Source organism: Pezoporus wallicus, unplaced genomic scaffold, assembly GCF_028554395.1.
Source record: "Pezoporus wallicus isolate ANWC-B61680 ecotype Strahan unplaced genomic scaffold, APGP_CSIRO_Pwel_v1 contig_3710, whole genome shotgun sequence".
Classification (NCBI taxonomy): domain Eukaryota; kingdom Metazoa; phylum Chordata; class Aves; order Psittaciformes; family Psittacidae; genus Pezoporus; species Pezoporus wallicus.
This window is the reverse complement of record NW_026640315.1, coordinates 4,245,101-4,260,352: the sequence shown is the minus strand read 5'-3', so window position 1 is coordinate 4,260,352 and position 15,252 is coordinate 4,245,101. Positions and strand designations below refer to the sequence as shown.

The window sequence follows — 15,252 nt, the reverse complement described above, 5'->3', positions numbered from 1 at the left end:
TTATATTTTACTTTATGTATATTTATCTACATTTCTGTTTAAATATATTAAAACATTATATTTAAATATACTAATGTAATATGTTGTATAACATATCAATATATTAATACATGATATGTATACATATAATTATAAAAATATGTTTAAATATATCAATATATAAATACATATATATAAATACATAAATATATTACATTTATATGTATATTTAGATATACAGATATTGTTATATTAAATATTTATATCTTTTTATACTTCATATAATGTTTATTAATATATATTATTTTTATGTATTTATGAGTGTGTATATAGATATACATCTAATAAATATATGTATATTTATATGTATTTTACAGGCACACATATATTTATACATCGATATTTAGAAAAATATGCATATTTTATATATATAAATATATATATGTATTTATAAATATATATTTTCATAGCTATTAACTAATAGAGATTATATACAAATATATCTTATATATTATGTATAAATTTAGAAATATATTTGTATTTAAATATAACATATAAATATTTAAATATAAATAGCCATATATATTTATATATGTATATGTACCTATACATGTATACATGTGCATGTATATGCATGTATATATACACACATGTATACATATACACGTAAAACTATACATAAATATAATTTGCATATATTTATATTTACCTATATTCATATGGATATATAAGTATATACAAATTAAACATAAGTCTACATAATTGAAGTTATGTAATTTTATATATTTAAATATTAATTTATAGGAACATGTTTTATATAAACATATATCAACACATAAATATTTTATATTTATAGAGAAAAATATGCTTTATGCATCTTTATATGTATTTTTATGAATATGTTTTGATATAGAAATGTATGTAAATATATTTAAAATATTTTATATAGATAACTATATTTCTATTTATGTATATTTTTATATGTATATATACATATACATATACATATGTTAATATATGTAAATATATCTTTATTATATTTGCATCTTTCTTTATATATGTATACCTGTAATTGGTATATATAATTTATACATTATATATAAACATATTCATATATAGCAATATAGAAAAAAAATATATAACATAGAAATACATAGTAATAAATAAAAATAGGTATATAAAGTTATATATTTTAATGTAAATATATATTTATGTAAATATATTTATACAAATTTACATTTATGGATTTATATAGAATATATATATATTTCTATATTATGTATTCATATGAGTATATAAAAATAAATATATGATATAAAGTAATATATAAATCCATAATTATTTTTGTATATGAATACAAATTTACATATTGTTATTCAAATAGAAATGTATATTTATAGAAAAATGACATGCATGTATTATAAGAATATATATTTAAAAATAAAATTTAAAATGTAAACATCATGTATAATTAGAGTTAACTTACGTTTTTAAGTTTTATAAGTTATATATTTCTGGGCAAACTTCATTTATGCCTTACAGCATAAACGATTTATAGCTTGTATCATTAATAGCAATAGAAGCTATTAATGTATCATTAATAGAATAGAAGCTATAAACGAAGCTTCCTTAAAGACCGTACTGACAGATGGGGTGTTAGAGCAGTGAATGAGGGCACCAGCCAGTGAGGCTCCACTCGTGCAGAAAGGCCATGGGGACACAGGACAGTGGCTGTCCTGACTTCTGCACGCTCTCAAAGAGTGGAATGCGCTCATTCTTTCCTTATCCTCATACAAACGTGGGGTTTGTGCCTTTGTTTTCCTTCCCTCCCATGTAACAGGGTTTTGCACAACGCATTTCCGAGAACGATGATGGGGACTTTTCTGCCCGTTCCTGGAACCGCCCTGCTGCTGAATCACTGCGGGTCGCCTCGGGGTGCGGAGCCGCGGAGGTCCCCGAAGCATCTCCATTCGTGCTGCGCCACCTCCTGGTGATACCGCAGTGGTGCACGGCTGCACACAGAGGTTTGGAAGTGGATCTCGGTCCTTTCCAACCCAAACTATTGTATGATATGTCCAGTTTTCTGTGCAATGTATCTATCCAAGGGAAGGTCCATTCCAAAGCCTTCCAGGTTCTGCTTCGCTGTGCTGAAGGTGGCACCTCTGCCTCCCATACAAGCCAGAGCGTTGTTCTGCAGCTCCTCTGCTGTCCAATGACTTTGGCTGGACACCAAGGATGTGCAGATGGAAGAAGGTCAAAAAGCTGGACCACAGATGCTGTAACAACAAGGAATGCAGCTGCCACCATCACCAGGGACATTCACATCCTCAATGTGACTGTAATGAACCTTTCTGAGGAAGCTGTATTTGCTCAGTATGTGCACAGACCTTACCAGTGTGGCCATATCTGGTTACAGTTTGGTGGCAGATGGAGATCCAGGAATCCTGTTGCCAGGGAGATGTCTCAGTATCCATACAACTTGATCCTGACGGAAACAGAAAAGTAGACAGGTATTATTCTAATATATTCCTCTCTTCCAGGTAAGATCCATGTGCCAGCTTTGCTCCAATACAGATATAATTGCAAGGTATCTCAACCCTTTCCACTGCAATTTGGGATTACAACTATCTGCTACCTGTAATCCCTGCTCAGGGAGTGAGCATTCTGGTCATTTGTGCATTAATGCTGCCAAATCGCGCTCATGTTTTACAGTCATAAAATTCCACTCGGTCCAATGCTCACTTCAGCAGTCTCTAGGTTGGATGGTGAGACCCAGACAACGACATTAGTCCACCAGATCTTTGGTGGCTACCTGCGATACCGTAGTGAGTGCTCGGTGCCAGGCCCTGGGCCTGCAATCACTCGGGGCTGTTGGCGCTCACAGAAGCCAAGCCCTGGACAGCAGTCACTCAGGGCTCTTGCAGTCACTCAGGGCTTTCCATAAGTGACGCAGGAGAGATAGCTCCTGCCTTGCTGAGGACACAGGGCAGCCTCGCCAGCCCTCCGTGGGGCAAGCAGGAGGGCTCAGAGCTGCCCTCTGGGCACAGTGGTCCAGCCGGGGCTCAGCACCGGGCCCTGGGGCTTCTGGCCTTGAAACTTCCTTGCTTCCTTTTTTCCTTGGTGCTCCTACCTAAAAGCACTTCTGATTCCTCTTCCACCACCCCGCTTCCCTCCCCCTCTGGTGTCCCCTTTCCCTGGGCTCCCCTTTTGATTTTCCCCTCTTGGCTGACGGAAACCTCTTTTCTTCAGCTCACCAAGTCTTTATTTGTGCCGGTCCCTGCAGGGCAGGAAGCTGGGCAGGAGTGCCCACCACGCGCGGCCTCGCGCGCAAGTCGCTGGCAGCAGCCTCGGCACTCCTGCAGTCGAGGAGGAGGTCTCTGGCCCACCGCCGAAGAAGAGGAGACTTCTTATGGCGGAGGTCTTGTAGTCCCTGGAGGGGCTAGAGGCAGCGGGTGCCAGCTGTGACGGGGAGGCGCCGGGCTCGCAGGCCCTGGAAAGCTGGCGCATGTCATCCCCCCGTGCCCACCCGGACTGGGAGCCCACCTTGATGCAAGGAGGGAAAAGAAGTGGAGGAGGGGGAAGATGAGCAGCAGCAGGCAGCTGCACAGACCTGTAAGCACCAGGGACTGCATGGGGTCATGCTTGCGGTGCGAGTGACTTTGGCAGCTGGCGTAAAAATTTACCCCCAGCTCCTCCCTGCCCAGGACAGGCCCCAGTATGTCCAAGCACCCTGCACCCTCAGGACACTGTTAGTCGTGACAGTGTCTTCTGGGGCACGAGATCTGCCTTGGAGGATGAGCCTCTGCCTCGTGCTCACCTTGCCTGTTTCCGCAGTGGCAGCAGATACCAGGGCTGGAGCTGGGCACAGGCACTGCCCTGCTGCCCAAAGGCCTGCACGTGACGGTGGGGCTGGCACAGCACCAACGACCCAGCTGGAGTCCGCAGTGGTGGAGCAGCTGCTTGTGGATTCCTTGGACAAAGCTTACGGCAAACAAGGTAATTAATCCCTTCTTGCCTGCGTGGGTGAGCAGCAGCGCAGCTCCCCTACCTTGAGCCCTGCCAGGGCCTGAGCTGCTGCACCCAGGTGGGGTCCTGGAGTGAGGGGCGCCAACCCTGGCCCTGTGCTGGCGAGAGCCATGGAGCTTGGCCTGGGGCTCCGTGCTGACAACGCTCCTTCTCAGTCTTGACCTGGAATGGCGGCGTCTCGGCTGTCAGTTGGCATGCCATGCAGTCTGCAGCCTCAGCGTGCAGGAAGACCATCATCGATGAGTGGGATGAGGAGTTTGACAGAGGGCAGGTGGGTGCTGGCCCCATCCCTGACTGGGCTGGTGGGAAGAACCTTGGGCCACCGTGTGCTGACCCCCAGAGCCTTCCTGCCTCTGCACAGGTGAAGAAGGTTAAAAAGCGGAGGAGGGAGCAGAGACACCAGAAACCCTGGCAGTGGCTGCACCGCCAGCGCAGCTTCTGGGCAGTGACGCATGCGGCCAAGGCAGCGAGCCTGCGCCACCGGCTCTGAGGTGAGCAGGTCCAGGGGCCCGGAGCAGAGCTGGAGGGGGCAGGCGCAGGGCAGCTGCAGGCCGGGTGCTCACACGGCTCCTTTCCTTCCAGCCGGAATGCCAGCGAGCGGGAGGAGAGGTCCCTGCCATGGAGCCCTGTCCTGGGAGCTGCTGTGGAGGGAAGAGGACACCGCTGCCCACATCTCCACGCTCGATGTCCCTGCCTTCTGCTGTGAAGGAGCCCAGGAGGACCGTGCCTTGTCCGGGCTCCTTCAGCAGCTTCCCTGCGCCTAGGCCTGGAGCAGCCCTTTCTCCCCCCAGGCCTGGAGCCCTCTCCCTCGTGCCCCCCCTTTCCCTCCTCACCACGTTGGAGTCACCGTTAACACCATCCCCTCCACCGGCCCTTCCTGTGCTGCGCATGGGGGTTGGCGCCTCGGGGGGATGGGGTGCCCGTGGCCACCAATAAAGATGTGTTGGTGATTTGGTAGTGCTCAGCTCTGGGTTAGGGCCAGCGGGGCGCGCTCCCGCAGGTGGGGTGGTGGAGGAAGCACCGGGAGAGAAGCAGCTCTTGGTGCCTGGGGGCGAGCACACAAGGTGGGCTCCTGGGTCCCGCTCGGCTCTGACTGGGGCCAGCCTCATCCTGCCCTGGCACTCGGCCATTGCTGCTGCTCGTGAGCTTCCTGCAGTGTCAGTGCTACTGGGGCCTCTGAGTCAGGTTCCTGTGGGTCGGCAGGTGGGTTTTCCTTCAGCAAGCATTTTGCTGAGGAGCAGGCTGGAGTCAGGCTGGCTGTGATCTCAAACCCAGGTCTCAGTGCTGCCCATTGTGCTGGTGGCCGTTCTCCCCATGAGCCGCAGTCACCTGGGTGCTGCTGGTGGCAATGCCGAGGGTTCAAGGGCTGGTTTCGTGCCTGTGACAGTTGCGCATTGCGCTTTGGTGTTCTACCCTAGAAGTGTTTGTGCTTGGCAGCAGGGAGGTTATTGTGTGAGATAAGGTGCAAGCAACCAGCCCACTGGTGTGCAGCCGCAGGAATCCCCGTCCTCGGGTCCTGCTTTCTCTGAGCCACTGCTGTGGTGCTGCGGTGCTGGCATGTGCCGTGGGGCTGCCCATCTGAGGCAGCTCTGTTCCGTGCAGCCACCGCCGCTCTGGGAGGTGTTTTCATGCTGAGCATCCCTGTCAGGTCTAAGATGACGTACTGGACCAGTCCGGGCAATTTCAACGTATTAAAGGAAACCTCAAAAGGAAAACCCCACCTACAGCGCCCCTCGTCCCACCCGCACGCTGTGTGGTTGTATCACACGTGCCATTGCTGCTGGTAGTCTGTCCGAGTTTAATATCGCCACTTGTTCTGCCGCCGGCTCTGCTCCCTGTGCTCTCATTGTGACCTCTTGCCGATGCTCTGGCCCTCGGGGGGGGGGGGGGGGAGCGTCCCCCCCGGCTCTGTAATAGGCACGTCACAAAGCCCGCTTGCCCCAGCGCGGTCCCCCGGCACTATATAAGCGGTGCAGGCGCAAGCTCAGCTCAGTCCTCTCGCCCGGAGCTGGGCGGGACGCGGAGGCGGAGAGTGAGCTTCCTCCCCACGGCTTCAGCACGCGGTTGATCGGGCGGAGCCGTCGGTTCAACGCGGCTGATTGGACGAATGCGGAGGAGCGGGCTTCGCGGAGTGGACGCGGTTGGAGGGGCGGGCCCCAGGGTTGGGCGCCTGTCGGTGGGCGGGCCCCGAGGGTTGGGTGCGGGAGCCGCGGCGCCTGGCGCATGTTGTGCGGTGGCGGGAGGGGGGCGAGGCGAGAAACCGCGGTGGGAAGAGAAGGGCCCAGTGCCCCCGCTCAGCTCCCGCCTCTCCCTGCAGCCGAGAGCGCTAGGGGTCCCCAGGGCAGTCATGGAGAACCTGCGGAAGGTGCCGAGGCAGGCCCGGCGGGAGATGAGCGGGAGAGGGAAGGTGCCCAGTCTGCAGGCTGAGGTTGCCCAGAGGGTGCTGCTGCAGGTGCGCAAGAGCCTCACCTGCTGTGGCTTCCCTAAGAAGCTGCGGAAGATCGGCAGCTGCAGGAAGATCGGCGCCTTAAGGCGCATGAACTGGCCAGTCAAGGCTGCCGGACCCCAGTGCGCCGCCGAGGAGGAGCAGCAAGTCAAGCAGGGTAAGTACCGGGGGCTCAGTGGGCACAGCCGCGGCCCGCGCTGCACAGCTCACCCACCATTCCTCATATCCCACAGAGAGCAGCGATGCCGCAGTGGGCCCAGGGGATGGGATCCCTGCGCCCCAGAAGGTGCTCTTCCCCATGGAGCACCTGTCCATGGAGTGGCAGCAGGTGCGCCCAGTCGGCGCAGGACTTCGTAACCTCGGGAACACATGTTTCCTGAACTCCACCGTGCAGTGCCTCACGTACACCCCGCCGCTGGCTAACTACCTGCTCTCCAAGGAGCACCGCTGCACCTGTGAGTAGTGGGGCCTGGCTTGGCGGGCGGCTGTGCTGGCAGGTCCCTGCTCCCCGCGCTGGGCTCAGTATCTCAGCACGCGTGGCTGTGGCAAGGGCCATGTGGCTGTCAGGATGAACCTTCTCTGCTCCCTCCGGCCACTTCTCGACGGAGATGCTGTTCCTGTGTACAGCTCCTTTTTCCCGGCCATAGCAGCATCCCTGAGCTTTGCATCCTTGAGTCTGGGGATGCTTGTGTCCGTGGTGGGTGTAGCCAGGGCTAAGATGGCTCCCGCAGGATCTGCTGGCTTCGTGGGGACTGAGCTGGACATCCCAAACAGCCCCTGCCTGCATGAGGGCAGAAGGCTGGGTACAGGCAGCAGATGCTGTTGATGTGTGACTTTGAAAGGGAATGTGATGGGCATTGCTCCGACCTGTACTGTACTGCCCTGTCTCCTGTACTGCTTTGATCTCTACTGTGTTTGTCCCCAACCTCCTGTCATCTACTCCTTTGTCACAGGTGACCAAGGCAGCTTCTGCATGATACGCACCATGCAGAGCCACGTGGCTGAGGCTTTTGCGAACAGTGGGAGAGTGATAGAGCCAACGGCCTTTGTCCAAGAACTCAATGGTAAGAATGACTCCACTGTACTTCCCCTCCTCCCATAGCCGTGCTGGAGAGCAGGGAGTAATGTGTGAGTAGAACCTTTGAGAAGAGGCCAGGAGAACTCGTGGAGCCTGCGGGGACCTGCTGACCTCATGGGCTGTGTGTGGGGTTCCCCCGTGGCCGACACGAGTCTGCCGTCCGCTTTGGTTTGAGGGGGCTCGACCCCTGGGGCCACCGAGGGAGGAGGGCTCTGTCTCTCGCAGCACGTGCTGGGGCTGATTCCTCCCTGTCCTGCAGAGATCGCTGGGCACATGCGCTTCGGTCAGCAGGAGGACGCGCATGAATTCCTGCGTTATACCATCAGCGCTATGCAGAATTCCTGCCTGAGTGGCTGCACCAGGTACGTGGGGCCTCTCTCTGATGGGCTGTCCCTGCTCTTCTTCGCTGTCCTCTCGCTAGTCCCCTGCCTTGCTGGAGGGGACTGTGGGGTCAGTCTGTTCCCCAGGCGGCACTCGTGTTCCTGGGCCCTTGCCCCGGGAAGCTGCGTTGCCCCTGCAGTGCCCAGCTCCGAGCTCCAGCCAGGAGTTTGTGCTGAGGACACCGTGGCAGCCACGGGGCGGCCACGGTGCAGGAACAGTGTGAGACCCGGGGCTGCTGTCTCTAGGTTGGATTGCGAGACCCAGGCAACGACATTGGTCCACCAGATCTTTGGCGGCAACCTGCGATCCCGTGGTGAGTGCTCGGTGCCAGGCCCTGGGCCTGCTGTTGCTTTGCTGGGAGCCTTGTCGTTAAAATGCTTTGGGAAAATCGCTGAGCACGTAGACATGATCCAGAGCTGCAGCTGCTCAGTCCCGTGGGACCTGTGGGTCAGGAGCCCGCTTGTGGTGACAGCAAGAGCTGTCGGCTGTGGATCCCCAGCTCATCGCCACCAGGAAATGAACCTCCTGGCACCACTCGCTGTGCCAGCACGCAGTGGAATTGGCAGCCTTCCTCTGTGCCAGGCTGCGCATCCTGGTGTTCCCGTCCCAGAGCTCGAACCCGAAGAGGGGGAGGCAGTTCCCGCATTGTGCTGGGTGCCGATGGGTGCGGGTCAGTGTGCCAGGGTGTGCTCATTGCTCTTTCCTTTACAGTGGAGTGTTTGTCGTGCAAGAGAGCCTCGGACACGTACGACCCTTTCCTGGACCTGGCACTGGAGATCTGGGTACTGCAGCGGGCTGGGGACCCGGTGCTCCTGCTCTCCTGGGGCCGGCATCTCAGCAGGGAGCGGGGCTGTCGCCTGGCCGGGCCACCCGTGCGCTGACCTCTCCTCCATCCTTGCAGGAAGCCGAAGACCTATGCGAGGCGCTGGAGCAGTTGGTTAAGCCAGACCTGCTGGGAGGGAAAAACTGCTACCTGTGCGCAGGGTGCGTGTGGGGCTGTGGGCAGGAATGGGGCTGCGGCTGCGCCGGTGGGAAGCAGGCGGAAATCCACATCACGGGAGGGCTTCTCGACCTGTTCCCCGCTAAAGCGTGAGGCCGCGGAAGCCTGTGGTGAAAGCTGCCGCTCTGCCCCTCTGTCCTCTCGTGAGGAGAACCTGGGCCAGCAGATGTGGCCGTGGGCAGGTGCCTGGTGCCTGCAGGGTCATTTTCCATGGGGTTTGCCACTTGGCCAGAGCTGGCAATCATCTGGGTGGTGGAAGAGCTTGAGTGACACAGCTCCTCTTGTGCAGATGCAACAGCAGAGTGTCGGCAACAAAACGCTTCAGCATCCACCAAGCCCCCAACGTTCTGACGCTCTCACTGAAGCGGTTCACGTATGACGGGGAGAAAATCACAAGGGTGAGTGCTCGGCAGTGCCGAGCTGGGGCTGTCTCCTGGCCCGAGCAGCAGGGTGGGAGGTGGCCCTGCCGCTCTTGGTCAGCCGCGCGCTAGGAGCTCGTCCTGGCGCCTTCGTCATGGTGACCTCTGCCTGGGGAGGGCAGCCCCTGCTCCCTCAGGAGATGGACATGCAGGACAGCTGAGCTGCTCCTGCTCTAGCAGGAAACCCGTCTGCTGTGCAGGCTTCTGAGGCATGCTCTCTTCCTCTGCAGGCCGTGCCGTACCCTGAGTTCCTCAACATCCGCCCATACATGTCAGAGAGCGAGGGGGATCCTGTAATGTATGGGCTCTATGCAGTGCTGGTGCACTCTGGGTACAGCTGCCACGCGGGGCACTACTACTGCTACGTGAAGGTGAGCCCAGGGCACTCTGGGCTGGGAGCTGCTGGGTCAGGCTGTGCTTCGCTGCTGGAAGCACTCTTGTAGAGTCCTCTTGCCTGCCCTGGGCTGCTGTGGGCTTTGGCCAGAGGAACTCTGTGGGCGGGTGCGGTTCCTGCTGGTCTTTGGGCCAGGAGAGGCCCTGGACACAGCCCAACCCCATTCTCTCTGCTCCTTCTGCAGGCCAGCAACGGGCAGTGGTACAAAATGAATGACAGTGTGGTGAGCCGCAGTAACATCCAAAAGGTGCTGAAGCAGGCGGCCTACCTGCTCTTCTATTTGAGGTGGGAGCGCCTGCGGCCTCCAACCCCACTGCGGGGCAGGGCTGGCACCATGTGCAGGAGAGGTCCAGCCCCTTGCCATGGTTTTGCTGTAGATGAAGAGCATCTCCCTCCTCGGAGCTGCTGACTCCTGTTTCTCGTGTGCAGCTCTGATCGAGAGCATTCCATTTAGTCAAAGACTCACAGTTAACCCGCGCCCTTCCCTTCCAGACTCTCCGGCCCAGAGAAGAGCTTGGACAGGCCCATTGCCAGAGCTGTCCCCAGCCTGACTGGCTCTGAGGGCACTGTCTCCAAAGAGGCAGAGAAAATTGTGAGCCACAGGCCCCTGTTCCCATCCCTGGTGAGTCCTGGAGGACTCAGCACCGGGCCCTGGGGCTTCTGGCCTTGAAACTTCCTTGCTTCCTTTTTTTCCTTGGTGCTCCTATCTAAAAGCACTTCTGATTCCTCTTCCACCACCCCGCTTCCCTCCCCCTCTGGTGTCCCCTTTCCCTGGGCTCCCCTTTTGATTTTCCCCTCTTGGCTGACGGAAACCTCTTTTCTTCAGCTCACCAAGTCTTTATTTGTGCCGGTCCCTGCAGGGCAGGAAGCTGGGCAGGAGTGCCCACCACGCGCGGCCTCGCGCGCAAGTCGCTGGCAGCCGCTTCCCACCGACCAGCAGCTGCCCCGGCTCGGCTCTGCTGCCTCTGGGCACGTGCGGGTGAGCAGCGCCCACCGCAGCCAGGCCAGCTGCGGCCTCGGGGGGCTCCTCGAGGTGACTCTGGCCTCGGCGCTGGCTCAGGGGTGATTTCGGCATCTTGCTCCCCTGCTCTGGACTGCCCCAGCCCCAGCCCAGCCCCTCGGCACCCAGCCTCCCCCCTGGACAGTGCTGGTCCATGACCACCCCTCACACCACCTTTCTCTATGCTGCAGGGATGCGCCCAACCCGGTGACCACTCGCTCCTTCCCAAGGAAGAGGCGGCTCGAGGCAGGCAGCAGCCTCGGCACTCCTGCAGTCGAGGAGGAGGTCTCTGGCCCACCGGCGAAGAAGAGGAGACTTCTTATGGCGGAGGTCTTGTAGTCCCCTTTCCCTGGGCTCCCCTTTTGATTTTCCCCTCTTGGCTGGCGGAAACCTCTTTTCTTCAGCTCACCAAGTCTTTATTTGTGCCGGTCCCTGCAGGGCAGGAAGCTGGGCAGGAGTGACCACCACACGCGGCCTCGCGCGCAAGTCGCTGGCAGCCGCTTCCCACCGACCAGCAGCTGCCCCGGCTCGGCTCTGCTGCCTCTGGGCACGTGCAGGTGAGCAGCGCCCACCGCAGCCAGGCCAGCTGCGGCCTCGGGGGGCTCCTCGAGGTGACTCTGGCCTCGGCGCTGGCTCGGGGGTGATTTCGGCATCTTGCTCCCCTGCTCTGGACTGCCCCAGCCCCAGCCCAGCCCCTCGGCACCCAGCCTCCCCCCTGGACAGTGCTGGTCCATGACCACCCCTCACACCACCTTTCTCTATGCTGCAGGGATGCGCCCAACCCGGTGACCACTCGCTCCTTCCCAAGGAAGAGGCGGCTCGAGGCAGGCAGCAGCCTCGGCACTCCTGCAGTCGAGGAGGAGGTCTCTGGCCCACCGGCGAAGAAGAGGAGACTTCTTATGGCGGAGGTCTTGTAGTCCCCTTTCCCTGGGCTCCCCTTTTGATTTTCCCCTCTTGGCTGGCGGAAACCTCTTTTCTTCAGCTCACCAAGTCTTTATTTGTGCCGGTCCCTGCAGGGCAGGAAGCTGGGCAGGAGTGACCACCACACGCGGCCTCGCGCGCAAGTCGCTGGCAGCCGCTTCCCACCGACCAGCAGCTGCCCCGGCTCGGCTCTGCTGCCTCTGGGCACGTGCAGGTGAGCAGCGCCCACCGCAGCCAGGCCAGCTGCGGCCTCGGGGGCTCCTCGAGGTGACTCTGGCCTCGGCGCTGGCTCGGGGGTGATTTCGGCATCTTGCTCCCCTGCTCTGGACTGCCCCAGCCCCAGCCCAGCCCCTCGGCACCCAGCCTCCCCCCTGGACAGTGCTGGTCCATGACCACCCCTCACACCACCTTTCTCTGTGCTGCAGGGATGTGCCCAGCCCGGTCACCACTCGCTCCTTCCCAAGGAAGAGGCGGCTCGAGGCAGGCAGCAGCCTCAGCACTCCTGCAGTCGAGGAGGAGGTCTCTGGCCCACCGGCGAAGAAGAGGAGACTTCTTATGGCGGAGGTCTTGTAGTCCCTGGAGGGGCTAGAGGCAGCGGGTGCCAGCTGTGACGGGGAGGCGCCGGGCTCGCAGGCCCTGGAGAGCTGGCGCATGTCATCCCCCCGTGCCCACCCGGACTGGGAGCCCACCTTGATGCAAGGAGGGAAAAGAAGTGGAGGAGGGGGAAGATGAGCAGCAGCAGGCAGCTGCACAGACCTGTAAGCACCAGGGACTGCATGGGGTCATGCTTGCGGTGCGAGTGACTTTGGCAGCTGGCGTAAAAATTTACCCCCAGCTCCTCCCTGCCCAGGACAGGCCCCAGTATGTCCAAGCACCCTGCACCCTCAGGACACTGTTAGTCGTGACAGTGTCTTCTGGGGCACGAGATCTGCCTTGGAGGATGAGCCTCTGCCTCGTGCTCACCTTGCCTGTTTCCGCAGTGGCAGCAGATACCAGGAGGCTGGAGCTGGGCACAGGCACTGCCCTGCTGCCCAAAGGCCTGCACGTGACGGTGGGGCTGGCACAGCACCAACGACCCAGCTGGAGTCCGCAGTGGTGGAGCAGCTGCTTGTGGATTCCTTGGACAAAGCTTACGGCAAACAAGGTAATTAATCCCTTCTTGCCTGCGTGGGTGAGCAGCAGCGCAGCTCCCCTACCTTGAGCCCTGCCAGGGCCTGAGCTGCTGCACCCAGGTGGGGTCCTGGAGTGAGGGGCGCCAACCCTGGCCCTGTGCTGGCGAGAGCCATGGAGCTTGGCCTGGGGCTCCGTGCTGACAACGCTGCTTCTCAGTCTTGACCTGGAATGGCGGCGTCTCGGCTGTCAGTTGGCATGCCATGCAGTCTGCAGCCTCAGCGTGCAGGAAGACCATCATCGATGAGTGGGATGAGGAGTTTGACAGAGGGCAGGTGGGTGCTGGCCCCATCCCTGACTGGGCTGGTGGGAAGAACCTTGGGCCACCGTGTGCTGACCCCCAGAGCCTTCCTGCCTCTGCACAGGTGAAGAAGGTTAAAAAGCGGAGGAGGGAGCAGAGACACCAGAAACCCTGGCAGTGGCTGCACCGCCAGCGCAGCTTCTGGGCAGTGACGCATGCGGCCAAGGCAGCGAGCCTGCGCCACCGGCTCTGAGGTGAGCAGGTCCAGGGGCCCGGAGCAGAGCTGGAGGGGGCAGGCGCAGGCAGCTGCAGGCCGGGTGCTCACACGGCTCCTTTCCTTCCAGCCGGAATGCCAGTGAGCGGGAGGAGAGGTCCCTGCCATGGAGTCCTGTCCTGGGAGCTGCTGTGGAGGGAAGAGGACACCGCTGCCCACATCTCCACGCTCGATGTCCCTGCCTTCTGCTGTGAAGGAGCCCAGGAGGACCGTGCCTTGTCCGGGCTCCTTCAGCAGCTTCCCTGCGCCTAGGCCTGGAGCAGCCCTTTCTCCCCCGAGGCCTGGAGCCCTCTCCCTCGTGCCCCCCCTTTCCTCCTCACCACGTTGGAGTCACCGTTAACACCATCCCCTCCACCGGCCCTTCCTGTGCTGCGCATGGGGGTTGGCGCCTCGGGGGGATGGGGTGCCCGTGGCCACCAATAAAGATGTGTTGGTGATTTGGTAGTGCTCAGCTCTGGGTTAGGGCCAGCGGGGCGCGCTCCCGCAGGTGGGGTGGTGGAGGAAGCACCGGGAGAGAAGCAGCTCTTGGTGCCTGGGGGCGAGCACACAAGGTGGGCTCCTGGGTCCCGCTCGGCTCTGACTGGGGCCAGCCTCATCCTGCCCTGGCACTCGGCCATTGCTGCTGCTGCTGCTCGTGAGCTTCCTGCAGTGTCAGTGCTACTGGGGCCTCTGAGTCAGGTTCCTGTGGGTCGGCAGGTGGGTTTTCCTTCAGCAAGCATTTTGCTGAGGAGCAGGCTGGAGTCAGGCTGGCTGTGATCTCAAACCCAGGTCTCAGTGCTGCCCGTTGTGCTGGTGGCCGTTCTCCCCATGAGCCGCAGTCACCTGGGTGCTGCTGGTGGCAATGCCGAGGGTTCAAGGGCTGGTTTTGTGCCTGTGACAGTTGTCCTGGAGTGAGGGGCCATAAATCTGTGCCCCTTTTCTCTTACAAGGGGCTGAGGATGGACTCAGACCAGGGCAAGATGCAGTTAATTGGTATGAAAAGAATAAGAACTGTGAGCACAGCTCTGAAACTGGGATTTATTGAGGAAGATTTTGTAGTTATTATCTACTTAGGAACAGAGGATTTGTCAGGACAGATCAGAGTGTTTGCATCAAATCTGGCATCCTGCCTGTAGCTGAGATAGTGAGGGGATGTATTAGAGGGAAGACTCCCCCCAGCCTTTCCCAGAAGTGCAGGTATGGGGCCTGGTGCTATTTGAAGGGGAAATAAGGTCGGTGGAACCATCACTGGCTGCAGATGTTCAATCCCTGTGAGACAGGAGCCAGCTTCAGCCTGACTCAAGCAAAGCAGAGGGCATGCTCCTCTCCTGCATGCAGCGGTGTGAGAGCTAGTCTTGGGCTGCAGCATGTTAATCTAAATCTAAATGCTTTTGCAATGCAAGAAACCCCCAACTGGCTCAGTGTCCTGGGTTCAGCAGTAGCAGTCATGTTTCTCCTTCTTGGTAGCTGGTGCAGTGCAGTGTTTTGACTTTTGGCCGGGGAACAAAGCTGATAACAATGATGTTTTGGTTTGGCCAAGGACTTTGTGAGCCTCATGCTCTGCCAGGGAGGAGGGGAAGCCGGGAGGGAGCAGAGACAGGACACCTGACCCAAACTGACCAAAGAGCTATTCCATACCACAGCACATCATGCCCAGGATGTAACTGGGAGTTAGCCGGAAGGGCTGGGAGACTGCGGGGTTGGAGGAGGTATTGGTCAGAGCTTGGTCGGGCTGGGGGGGCAAGTTATCGGTCGGCTGGTGCTGAGGTGTTGTATTCTCTTCCCTTGTTATTTCCTTTATCATTATTATCATTGGTGGTAGCAGTAGTGATCTCTGTTATACCTTAGTTACTAAACTGTTCTTATCTCAACCTGTGGGAGTTGCATTCTTTTCGATTCTCCTCTCTGTCCCTTCGGGAGTAGGGGGAGGGAAAGAAGGGGGGA

General features: G+C 56.2%; 2 protein-coding genes across 2 annotated transcripts; both read left to right on the top strand.

Moving 5' to 3' along the window:
- The first annotated feature begins 3,662 nt into the window (after positions 1–3,662).
- LOC130604238 (ubiquitin carboxyl-terminal hydrolase 36-like) lies at positions 3,663–4,708 on the top strand. Its single transcript, XM_057418631.1, has 4 exons — positions 3,663–3,975; positions 4,161–4,276; positions 4,367–4,496; positions 4,588–4,708. The coding sequence occupies exons 1-3, from the start codon at positions 3,774–3,776 to the stop codon at positions 4,493–4,495; spliced, it is 447 nt and encodes a 148-aa protein (XP_057274614.1). The 5' UTR covers positions 3,663–3,773; the 3' UTR covers position 4,496; positions 4,588–4,708.
- A 1,404-nt stretch (positions 4,709–6,112) lies between these two features.
- LOC130604257 (ubiquitin carboxyl-terminal hydrolase 36-like) lies at positions 6,113–13,507 on the top strand. The gene is given in 22 exon segments (XM_057418652.1): positions 6,113–6,608; positions 6,685–6,906; positions 7,405–7,515; positions 7,789–7,891; positions 8,156–8,223; positions 8,622–8,692; positions 8,812–8,894; positions 9,200–9,308; positions 9,560–9,700; positions 9,908–10,008; positions 10,216–10,345; positions 10,550–10,785; positions 10,915–11,053; positions 11,162–11,280; positions 11,493–11,631; positions 11,740–11,858; positions 12,070–12,332; positions 12,335–12,356; positions 12,625–12,788; positions 12,974–13,089; positions 13,180–13,309; positions 13,400–13,507. Coding segments are annotated over 21 exon segments (3,081 nt in total). The 3' UTR covers position 13,309; positions 13,400–13,507.
- The last annotated feature ends 1,745 nt before the right edge of the window (positions 13,508–15,252 follow it).

Coding starts and splice junctions, on each gene's coding strand:
- LOC130604238 (XM_057418631.1), top strand. CDS start 3,774: ATGAGCCTCTGCCTCGTGCTCACCTTGCCTGTTTCCGCAGTGGCAGCA. Junction 3,976..4,160: donor CAAAGCTTACGGCAAACAAG/GTAATTAATCCC, acceptor GCTCCTTCTCAG/TCTTGACCTGGAATGGCGGC. Junction 4,277..4,366: donor AGGAGTTTGACAGAGGGCAG/GTGGGTGCTGGC, acceptor GCCTCTGCACAG/GTGAAGAAGGTTAAAAAGCG.